Below are 12,239 nucleotides of genomic sequence, written 5' to 3' on the forward strand. Positions count from 1 at the left end.
TTATCGCAAACTGGACGCCATGAATGGACACTACCTGTATATACAAACACTTTATTTCCTCCTCCTTCATGCTCTTTGGTCACCCTCTTCATTTATTTATCCTTCTGTCTTTTTTTGTTGACTTTGTTTAAAAAAAAAGACAAGTCTCTTTTATCGCACTACTTTATATTGTCGCCTTTCTTTTCGAGTATTCCATCAATTTCAAGCCCTTAGCCTATATGGTGGCAGTCTCACGCACTTATATTATAATGATTATAGAATGCCTTACCTTTTGATAATATTAGTCAGAGAAAAGTAAAAAAATGTCCATAGTTTTAATAATGATATTTTTTGTACTTTGTTACTTGATATCTTCACTCTGTATTGGTTGCGAATTTGTATGCTATGAAATGGGGAAATTATGGCACAGGATCTGTCGGCCATGAGATTAGACCACTTTCTCACCGCTAGGCCTACTGTACACATGTTTTTACTGGTCTTTATGCTAATATGAGAACATCTACATATATGAATGTCAATTAAAACATGAATGAAATATAAGGGACTATTGAATAATAAATCCTAATATACTTTCATAACACACAGCCGAATAACAAAAAGTTTTTTTATTTTGGGGGAAGACGTTAAACCATGAAAGAATATTTCAAGAATATTTTGGTGATTATAGTCACATTGGAATAATTGAATCTTTCATTTACAATTTTACTCTTTAATTTCAAAATTCCCCATGCAATAATGTCAATCGCCGTTATATGAAACATTATATAGCTGAGACATGGTCACTCTCGTTGGATCATACATGTTTGTTGGGTAAAATAGCGCTCACTTTGGCTGTGTAAATCCATGGATCTGTGAAGTATTCCCCACGCTTTTTAACAGTATTTTAAACCAATATAATGCCCAACATATCTGCTTTTACAACTTGTTTTTTTTTACCGAATATTGGGTAAAGGTTTATTCCGTGCTTTTTGACGAAGAATTCAAATTATTATATTTTCACTGAAATTGCATTAAAACAATATATATATATATATAAATATATATATATATATCTAGTTAGTCATGATGATATATAGCATTGAATTTCCATAAGATGAAATAGACCAATCATATTTGATGTGGGCCTATTATTTTAAAATTGATATTGAAATGTGTGTGTTAGCAGATGAATTGTAAATAAGCAAGATACTTACATCGAATATACTCTCAAGCAATAGTTTTGGCACTCTTACATCGTAAACAACCCCCCCAAAAATAAATAAATAAATAAATAAATGAATAAATAATAATAATAGTAATAGTAATAATAAAATAAAATAACCGATGAGATATTTTAGAATGTATTAATAGTCGTGTTTCCCAGATCCAAAACAACAAACCGTTAACCCTCAGATCCAGGGTTCAAAACCTATCAAGAAATATTGGCACTTGACCATGCATTGATATTAATGTTCCCAACTCAACCAAGGTACATGACTTTAAAATAAATTCACAATCATTTAACATGATCTCAGGGGCCGCGGAACGATTTTGAAAGTGGGGGCTGAGCCGAGAGTGAGGGCTGACCATGCAAAACAATCACAGTCAAATGGAAATTTTAACGTTTTTGCACACGTTTTTAGAGAAAAAAGGTGGGGGCTCACAAAGCCCCCCCCCCCCCGTTTCTGCGACCCCTATAGCTGTCATATTGGCAGTTGTATGTGATAATAAGTGTCACACCTAGTAAAAATTAGCAATTTTGGTTAAATCCATAGTTATTTAGTCTTCGTGCCTCTGCGATTACATTTTCATCAAACTCGAACTAGATAACTGCATAAGAAAGTTAGGGGAGAGGGAATGCAATGAAATGTCTAACAATAATATTTTATTTTATAGCATAGCCAATGGTCGATGTACATGAACCTGGCACTTCACGGCGATGTGCTTTCAGTCAAGAGTTTCATGATCATCCAAATCATATATAAGTCACAGAATTGAAGAAAAGAGAGCAGGATTCTTTTAAAATTGAAAGCCGGATTCGAATGCCCGGGCTAGACCCGTGGAACAAAACAGTTGATCAACAACCTCCTTAACACCCCGCAAAACACAACGGAACCTGGCCGTCACAATAGGGAAGATGACCGGGCGGTGAGCGCGACGAGCCGCTCAGATCTCCTTGTTCTGCCGCAAACAGAAAAGCATCTATATATAAGAATTCTTTTGTTGTTAGAAGCCAATGGCATCATCACCTGGTCGAATTTATCAATTGATTTGTTAACTTGCCTTCAAATTGGTTGAGACATTGGCTAAGTAAGAATCACCCATATCATTTCTTTATATAAATAAATGCAGTTTTGGTTTGTTTATATTGTTATTTTCAATAAATCAGAAGACTATTCATAATAAAGATTCCATAATCTTTCATCATGATTATCATGTTACGACTCAGCTAGAATTTGCACTAGTAGTCCTATTAATGTATAACTCATTTACAAAAACGTAGCATATGGTCTAAATAAAAATACATGTCATAATGAATATACAACACACAAATGAATTTTGCATGCGATGCTATTTTGCGCCATAATGTTTATAAATTCACATAGATACAGATACATTCTGTTGCTATATATAGGTATCATTCATTTAGTACATTGTATTTTAAAACGCACGATTATTATGAGATATGCATAGACACCATCGTGTGATATAAATCTACACAGGTTTGAATCTTTTCTAGGTCCATATGCTTAAAACATAAATGAAAAATAGCACATGTATACTTTTATGAAATGTTACGGGTTCCATCTCTGTAACTTTATTACAATAATACCAGAGAATTAACTTCATGAAAAAAAATCCATAATTATGCAAACCTGAATTACAGAATCGAGTAGTCAATTGATGGGCAATATCTTCTTTTTTTCATTTTGATATAAACCATTATGTGTTTGGGATGCGATGCAATATTTTACACTGCACAAACTCCGGTGTTGATTTACCACCAACCTGGAATCTATGTATGTCCACACCAGTTTGGTTTTGATCTAACACCAGATATGTGTTTAGACAGCACAAATAAGTATATTAAAACAGCACTGGTTTGATTCCAAACTGGTGTTGTTTTCAATACTTGTCTGGTGTGGACATAAAGATTCCGGGCTGTGGTATAGACCGGAGTATTTGCATCGCAGAGAAATATCAATCATACACAATTGGGGGCAAAGAAAGTCCATGCTCTATTAACTGTCATAGCCTCTGAAATGTAAATTAGTTAGATCGGCCAGAATTATCAAGAAAATAAGAATAAAATAAAGTATCTAACTTTCACATTCCAAATACCCATAATTATACGGGACTATATTCAGCGCATTAATATCTCCAATATTACAGTAAAAGTACGCTTTTGCATCTTTGGTTCCAATGAATGTACATCATAATATGACATTCACACTCATGATAACTCTAAATACGTAAATATTTGTTTTTCCTCACTATATTTATGTTTACTTTATAGAACAAGAATATATCACCACAATGTCAAACTACTGCATGGGCCTACAAATCATGTTTTGTTTATTTCTCCGGTTCTCATCTCTTACCACGTGGTAATAAAATCTATAAATACATAATCTTAAAATAAAATCTAGAAATACATAATCTTAAAATTACGATACACATTGATTTTATAAATTTCATTTCAGTTCATTCATTTCACCAATGCCAGGTTCAAAACAATAGTAAACATGATAAAGACACACATGAAGTCGGAGCTTGTTTAAAAAAAATAAAGGTGAAAATCTTTATTTTGTTTCATATTACTAACATTAGTTATTGTCTTGAATACATTCTTTCGATTTATTAAAATCCAATTCATAACTGACATGATTGAGGATTACTCGACATTGGTTTGCAATGTTGATTTTTGTAAAAAAAATAATTAAAGCTTTTTCTAGGGGTAAGTGAATGTTCAAGAATAGATATAAGCGAGTAAATGACACTGTCGAGTTCATTCCGATTTTTTTTTGGGGGGGGGGTAGTTTGAAGTGAGATTGATAGAAGAGGTGCGCTCTAGATGTAAACAGCTTGGGAATTTCTGCCCCATCCATGCACACTCCTGCTCTGGGTAGAGTACAGCCATGTTATAGTCAATGTCTTCACTGACAAAACCAGAGGGCGTTAAAATTACACCAGTCGTTGTTATGAAATGACCACACCAAACATTATACACTGGTGATGATTTCATAGTGTTACTTTAAAACTCATTGGTGTAATTATAACATATTCTGTTGTTATGGTCTGGTGTTATAATGAAACATTATGGTGTTTTTTAACACCGGTCTCTCACAACGCTGACTGATGTTGTGTTTTACACCAAAGCCCTGTTAGGTACATGCAGTTTATGCAATTTAGGAAGCCGAGGGCAATGACCCCAACATGACTAGTAGCTAGATTTCACATTCTTTTCTAGAATAATCCAATTAGACTTAATATGATCAGCAGCTAATCAAGATTCATCCAAAGACGTATCATCTAACTTGCATCGCTACCTATAAAGTACCTTGACTATCTTACAAGAAAACTATTTAAGTTGATCACCAATTAAACTAAAAATCGAAACTCTATTTTTATTTACTTTGAGTCTGGGTTTGCCATTCCGACAGCTTTGTATCATAGAGTTTGAAGTATTGTGACGGGGTAGACGAGTGTAAGAGCTAAGCTTTCCCATTTTTCGTTTGAAAGGAAGATTTAGGATGATACAACGCCAAGGGCTCGTAAACTTTATACACAGATTTTAGTGAATGCATAGATAGCCAGAAAGCTGTAAAGAAAATAAAGTATGGTATTAACAAGATCTTGGGAGGGGAGACAAAAGTGAGAAGAGTTTCAATGACGACTTGCTTTCTTCTCAAATCTTTGCCCTTTATCACGGCGGCGATCAGAAAGCGAAAGCTGTAAGAAAGGACGAAGACGACCCAATTTGTGTCATGAATAGATATCAGTGTCTCATCCCATGCATCTATTTCAACTATCCTTTATCATACTGATAGGGGGTAGAGGCGGTGTCGCTGTGTGCTATTGACGTGTAAATGAGCGATCCTTTTCAACTTGACTGGTTGGGAGAACGCGCTTTTGTTGTTTTTGTTAGCCCTCCGTGTCCGCACGCCATTGTGCGCGTTCGCTATTGATGACTCCGTGTAATGGAGCTTTGATTACCAGATCGTTTAGTGTCTTCGGCTTGGAAGCCGCGATTAACATAACAAAAGGGGTACGCCCCCTTATTGGTGCGCTAAAGTTCAAAAGCACTGTCCCTTATTGGGTGTTACCTAATCTGGTATGGTCATGATTGAATTTAACTCACCGTATTTATATCCGAAGAAAGCTGGAACATCGTCATATTTCACTTTCGTCACCCAAGAGAGAAGTTATCATGTATTCGAGTATTTAAACTTACCTGATGAGAAAGTGAACTCGTCTGCATTGTTAATGTACTACTGATATCAGCTGAAAGTTGACACACAAGTTGTGTTGATATCCTTTAAATACCATCGTCGAATATATTACATGGACACTTTGTAACTCTTGGACTCGACAACCACTTCGTCAGCAAGCCTGACCGAGGAAGCACTTTCCTGACCGTTCCACTTCAATTTCCGAAAAAGTCAAAGAGCACCGACCATAAATTGATGTTGTGATATTTCATCCAATCAAAAAAGAGAAAGTTTCGGGTATAGGGCTTGTCGTCTCGATTTGATTTGGAGTTGATTTAAAGTCAAGGATTGGTGGACAGCAAACGTACATTGATCGAGTGTTTTCTGTTTAACATGGACAAAGGTTTTACCAACATGCTTCCTACGACTGACAACCAACATCAAGACTCCAACAACAACGTCACCACTCCACCAGGAGCATCTCACGGTGCTGTAGCAGCCCCGTCAGAGGCTCGTCATCATACCCTCTTCATGCCCTACGCCGATGTTTCGTCCAGCAGTTCATCAAAGACTTCATCAGCTGCTGCCGTCATCATGAGCCGGGCCGTCACGGGAGGTGATGTCGCTGTCCCTTCTTCGATCGGCCACCACCCAACCTTGCTGCCGTACCCTACGGCTCACACCATCCCATCGGCACAGACGTTGGACTTTCGTCACTCGACCCATCATCATCCCCTATCACGATCACCTAGTCCTCCTGTCAAGGGTGAACATCTCAGCGGCGATGAACACCAGGACACCCTACTGAATGGTCACTACTCTCGGGACTCTAGCCCATTGGGAAAGTGGGATGATCGCCTCTCACCAGACAGCTGTCCTGACAACCTAGAGTTTGGCCTCCACAAGACGGATTCTTCTTCTCCACCAAATTCTGCACTTCGTGGTAAGTAAAAGATTTTATTTGGTAGCATTGTAGTATTTTTTATTTGAAATGGGGAGGTTGTATGTCAAGAATTTTAATTTGGAAAACTTTGGGATACCAATTTACCTATGAATGGATAAGATATGAAGTATCATTTCGTATCAATTAAATGTTATTTTTTAGACTAGTCGCATTTTCAACACAGATGTGAGACGAAAGATAAATATTATAGTCGTTGCACCAAAAATGTCTGTATCAAGATGATTTTTACGATGTCTTTTATTACTTTTCAATTTAACGATTCATTTGGATAATAAGTATTTTCCAGTTATATGTGTATTTTAGAAGGAAGGAGGGTAGGGAAACGTATGGGTTTGAAGATCGAAAGAGTTTTTCAGCTGATTGCCCCAGCACTTGCCGTGCGTCACGCCACGTTGGCATGGGACCCGAGACTGCTCTAATCATGTGGAATATTGTCAACCGACTGGTTACTGATGAAATCATGTTGACCATGCACTTATAATTTTCCATTTTATGATTTCACATCATTAGCGTTAATGACAAGGGGAAGTCATGGTGCCATCATTGTCACCATGAGCCGAAGTATGAAGGTGGTCATTAACTTTAATAGGCTTTTGATTAGGTACGGAGAAGACGTGACTTGTTAGTCAGATCAAGCGTTTTCTTTGGTTGATTTCAAGATTATGCAGTCATGTAATTGTAATTGATATAGATGTTTATTTCAATAGTTGATGTTACGCGTTAAATATACTTTTGCTATCATAATGTAGATGCGATTATTTAAAAGATACAATAAATTGCTTACGAAATTGTGTGATTTTTTCAAAATTGCAAAATTTTACCCCATAATGCTTCGAGATTCAAATATTCTTGATATTTAAAAATCAAATATGTTGGTAATTAAACTTACATAAACATTTGATCTATATTATATTATGCGATCAAGTTATTATGATAAAATGTGTTAATTAAACCTTTCTCGTTTCCTGTTTACAGCTGACCCACTGGACCCATCACAGGTTCGCCGATACCGCACCGCATTCACCCGGGAACAGATCGGGCGACTTGAAAAGGAGTTTGCCCGTGAGAACTACGTATCCCGACCCAAACGATGCGAGTTGGCCACCGCTCTCAATCTACCAGAAACAACTATCAAGGTATGTATTGTTTTTAGTTTCTGGGTCAAAGATATTTTTTTTGGTATAATGTACAATAAATTTGATTTGAATGTTTCAAAGAAGGGGCGATCTTTGTTAATGATATAACTATGCAGGCATGTGTTTTGACCATTGATATTTTCATTGAAACCCGAGAAAAGCAGAGTTGATTATTGTTTAGCATCCTTACTATATTAAACTTTTTGCTTAATGTTGCTTTATGTTTTGATCTTTCAAAGAAAAAAATATTGAAAAATTGTAGCACGAAATACAATTTTAATCAAATTGAATATTTGTGAACGTGAATATGTTGTTTATGACTTTGTCATATATTTTAGAAGTTGCTTATTAAAGCTCATACATGTAGCCTGAAAGTACAAAGTTATCAAGTGACTTAACTCAAGTTTCACACATCATTTACTCACCGTTTTTTATCGTTTACAACTTCTTAAAGTCGAAGATATTTTGGCGTCGCCTGATCGTTTCCCAAACCGTTCCTCTTGATTCGGAAAACATAGAAGTTTAGATTAGCATTACAGTACAACTTATTTTGAACGTTTCGGTTCGCTTCTTAAGAGGTTTCGTATTTTGCTTTAAAGTTCCTTCCGGCTTAGTTATCTATTTTTAATCCCCATCATCACCAATGATCACCGCAAAGCAAATATATTTCTTTAAGATGTTGATCTGTTATGCATCATTAATACATGGTTGTAAAAGGGATATTCACTTTTTGAGAAGTAGGCCCCAGTATTCACGATGACTTTTTATTTGATATACATGACTTGATTCAAGTAGCAACGCAATCGTCAGTGCGAGTCTATATTTTGTTCAAGAATACATAAGTATGCTTTTTAAAATACATTGAAGTAAAAAAAAAAGAATTGTCAAAAATTGATCGAGTATGAAAATAAAATAACACTGTCTACCTTGTTCGATGATGGCATCATATTATCTGACTTTAAGATTGTAATTAGATCATTTCTCGCAATCCCCTGTGGTGAATGAGGTAATAATCATGACATCCCCTCTTCACTGTTGATAATGCATGATATACCAATTACATGATATATTGACACTTTAAATTTATCCCCTCAAAACAGTCAGAGCGTATTTAACCTGACAGGAATATTCACAACGTGTTTAATTACAAGACAAACACTGTTCACTCTTGAGTGACGAGTACAGTAAAGATCATCATTTAGCAATTACTGAGTGCACATTCCCTCCCCTTCATACCTATCCTTCAAGTTAGTTCCATGCACGCGCTCTAGCGTACAGCTGCCTTGTCGTGCAGCCGTTGGCTTCCCGGGCCGTGCGCTTCAATCATTCGAGCTAATTATTGCCCGCTCATGATTCCAAATGAAGTTGAATGATAGAAATAATCTCTAAGCGGGATCGGAGTGATAGCGGATATGAGGTAGCACTCATCAGGGGTTCTTATTTATTTAAAAAATCGAATATGCGTGATGTGGTATCATCATCCAATTTTCCAGGCTTTAAGCATCTGTACTTTATGACGTTCATACTGTGCTCACAGCCGTCTCTAATTGCACTTGCAACACAGACCGGCCTAGTTACTAGTAACATAATGTAATAGTGTGGTTTTCACCCCATGTTTTTTCGAAATAATCTTTCACCCTTTTTATTTCTCTTTGTTTTCTCATTTCTTCAGGTCTGGTTTCAGAATCGTCGTATGAAGGATAAACGTCAGCGCATGTCGATGTCTGCATGTTCCTGGCCACACCATGCCCATTTTGACCATCACCTCTACTCACTCATGTTGGCTGGTAGACTGCCCCCATACACATGCCACGCCCCTTCACCACTCAGCTACTACCACCCACTTGCTGGAGCTGCACCTGTCGCCGCCGCGGCAGACGCCTACTCTCTTCACCTTCGATCTCGAGCTGAGCTTCTACACGGTCTCGGTGCCCACCCTTATGCTAGACCATTTCCGAACCCCGCTGCCACTGCCGCCACTCACCAATCCGACATCCTCGCAGCTAGAGCTGCCGGTGCATCTCTCATCTTGCCACCAACCAATCTACCTCCACCACCTTCGGCTGCCCAACCAGCGGTCTCAGCATCATCTCCCTGTGGATGTCACCACGCCCCAGGAGGATCGCCACATCGCCACTCTTCTCCGACGGCACCGAGCACAAGCTCGACCACGCCCGTCACTACCAGCTCCTCGTCTCCGCACTCTAGCCCGGTCACTGGTACGCCCGATCACCCAGCAGTTGTTCACGTTCCAGCGGTTTTGTCGACACCTCACCCTCACCCTGCGGTTCATCACCCTGGCTTAGCCCTTCAGATCCCCGGAGGTTTCTAATGGACTCACGGTGGAATCCTGCTCACACTTGCCTACGATACTCATGATATTACTGAACTTTGTGTCAGCATTTTATCAGTAGTAAAGTCATTTTTTACGGCAGTTATTGAATCGTTCATGTTCATTTTTTGACAACAGTTATTGAATTGTTCATGTAACAGTTACAATTCAATTCGTTACTGGCATTATTTCTATTCAACTCTAACCATATTTGAAGAATAGTATCAGCTGATCTCAGCTAAAAGGCTTTTGCTGTTAATGGTTGATAAAATGCACCATCATAACCTCAATGCTGTAAATTTGCACGAAGATACCTTTCATGCATTATCTTCTAGGCCAAATTGCTTGATATTTGCTTAATTTCATAGCCCCTTCACGGGTTTATAGATTATTTCTTGTTATTCTATTGTTGTCTTGCCAACTATTTGGTGAACCTGTATTGGGGCAGTAATTGGTTATGGATTTATCCATGTACATTGACTATTGATATTTTATGTATTGATATTTTATTGTATTATGTATAGTGTATCTTATTTATTATGTACATTTCAGACAGTGAATCAAGTGAATGTTTTGATTGAATTCCTCAATAATAAACTGAAATTGAATTGTATTTCAACCTGTGTGTGTCCGTTATATATCGTTCATGTGTGTATGGGAGAGCGAAAGGGAGAGGGGGTTAAATAAAAACTAAGGGGGACGACAGGAGTAGATTGAGAAAGATAAATAAATAGGGGCTGTAAAAGAAGGGTTAATATCTATCAGTGTGATGGGAAACGACCACAAAGGAGAAAATGGAACAATTTTCAGAAATGTGAAAGAATGAAAGAAAAATAAGAAGATAACGAGTTATTAGGGTTGAAAGGAAAGGGGTGGAGTTGTTTGGAAAGTTTGGATTGAGGAAGGTAGACATGACACCAACGAGTTGGTTCAACTGTAACAAAGATTAAAAGGGGAGAGAGAGGGGAGAATACAGTAATGACTAAATGGATATGATGAAATGGTAAACAGGTAACTCGTGTCATGAGCAATTACTATTTTTAATCCACCAGACAAATTTAGAGAATGATACGGAGAGAGAAATCTTCTTTAGAACTTGGGAGTGAGAGATGGAGGAGAGAGGGGTCTAGGTAGATTGAGTTTAATAAAATCAATGTGAATTAAAAGACAGAAAAAGAAACGAATCACAGATACAAAATAAGTGTTCATGATCTTTAATGATTATATGTGTATAAAATTTGAAATATACACTCTAAAATAAGGTTTACCCAATATTGGGTAAAATGGGAACATGCATGTTGGTTGGGTAAAAAGAATTTACGCAATGTTGCGTTGAAACAGCCCAATAGGTGATAAAATACCCAGCAAACGTGCATGTTCCTTTCTATCCATTATTGGGTAAAATTTCACTCAGTGTTTTTAGAGAGTAGAAAAAAAACTAATAGAGTAGAATCCTTGATCCTTGATGAACTTGATGAAAGGGGAAGGATCAATGAGAAGTGGTTTAAATGCGAAGGAGAGATGGAACTGAGCAAGCAAAAAAATCCAAATTATATGAAACATGGAGACGGGAATATCAAGCTAAATGAATTTCCCTCAAGACAGCAGAATGCCAACACTTTTTATTGAAACAGATAGAAAACAAAACAGCCTGATATGTATTGAACATTATAAATATTGTTTAGATGAAAATGAAAGATGGAGAATATATTTTTTTCTCAAGAATTATATTTTTATTAATTTCATCATAAGGGATAGGTCGGGCCACGGTTTTTCCCGCTGTTCTTTTCCTAGCCAAACTTTCTGTTCGTTATTCTTTCGATTAAGGGGTTTATCTTTTTAGTGTCCATTGAATAATGATGTAGTAGTTTCCATTTTATTTGTTAATATTCGTTTTAGTGTCGTCTATCATCCCCTCCCCTACACAATACACCCCTAATATTTATCAATTATGATATTAGCAAAATATAGATAATAGTTTACTCTATTTGTTATAAAGTGACAGTTTGATAATTTCATCCGAGCTGTGATATTTAATTTTAATAAATATAGGTAATAGTTTACTCTATTTGTTATAAAGTGACAGTTTGATAATTTCATCCGAGCTGTGATATTTAATCACAGCTCGGATGAAAAAAAAATAATAATAATAATAATAATAAGGAAAGAGAGAGAAAAAAAATATTGATGTTAAAGATTCCACAAAAATTTAATTATGCAATATATAGATATACATCCTGGTTTGTTTCCAATTCGTCTAGCGCCAATTCGTCCAATTGGCAACTCGTCTATCATTTTGGTCTACCATCAGTTCGTCCACTCACCACATGGTCCCCTTTCATTTAGTCTAATGCCATTCTGTCTAATAACCAGTTGTTCCAATAGCCATTTAGTCC

The 12,239-nt window shown here is 36.8% G+C and overlaps 1 protein-coding gene across 1 annotated transcript; it reads left to right on the plus strand.

The window, feature by feature from the left end:
* The first annotated feature begins 5,368 nt into the window (after nt 1–5,368).
* On the plus strand, nt 5,369–10,456 carry LOC121410700 (homeobox protein XHOX-3-like). The gene is made up of 3 exons (XM_041602949.1): nt 5,369–6,354; nt 7,351–7,511; nt 9,184–10,456. The coding sequence occupies exons 1-3, from the start codon at nt 5,805–5,807 to the stop codon at nt 9,841–9,843; spliced, it is 1,371 nt and encodes a 456-aa protein (XP_041458883.1). The 5' UTR covers nt 5,369–5,804; the 3' UTR covers nt 9,844–10,456.
* Nucleotides 10,457–12,239: the final 1,783 nt, after the last annotated feature.

This window comes from Lytechinus variegatus, chromosome 3, assembly GCF_018143015.1.
Source record: "Lytechinus variegatus isolate NC3 chromosome 3, Lvar_3.0, whole genome shotgun sequence".
Classification (NCBI taxonomy): Eukaryota; Metazoa; Echinodermata; class Echinoidea; order Temnopleuroida; family Toxopneustidae; genus Lytechinus; species Lytechinus variegatus.

Excerpts from the sequence above, each read along its gene's own strand:
- LOC121410700 (XM_041602949.1), top strand. The coding sequence starts at position 5,805 with ATGGACAAAGGTTTTACCAACATGCTTCCTACGACTGACAACCAACAT. Across the intron at positions 6,355-7,350 it reads ACCAAATTCTGCACTTCGTG|CTGACCCACTGGACCCATCA; the intron begins GTAAGTAAAAGA and ends TCCTGTTTACAG. Across the intron at positions 7,512-9,183 it reads TACCAGAAACAACTATCAAG|GTCTGGTTTCAGAATCGTCG; the intron begins GTATGTATTGTT and ends TCATTTCTTCAG.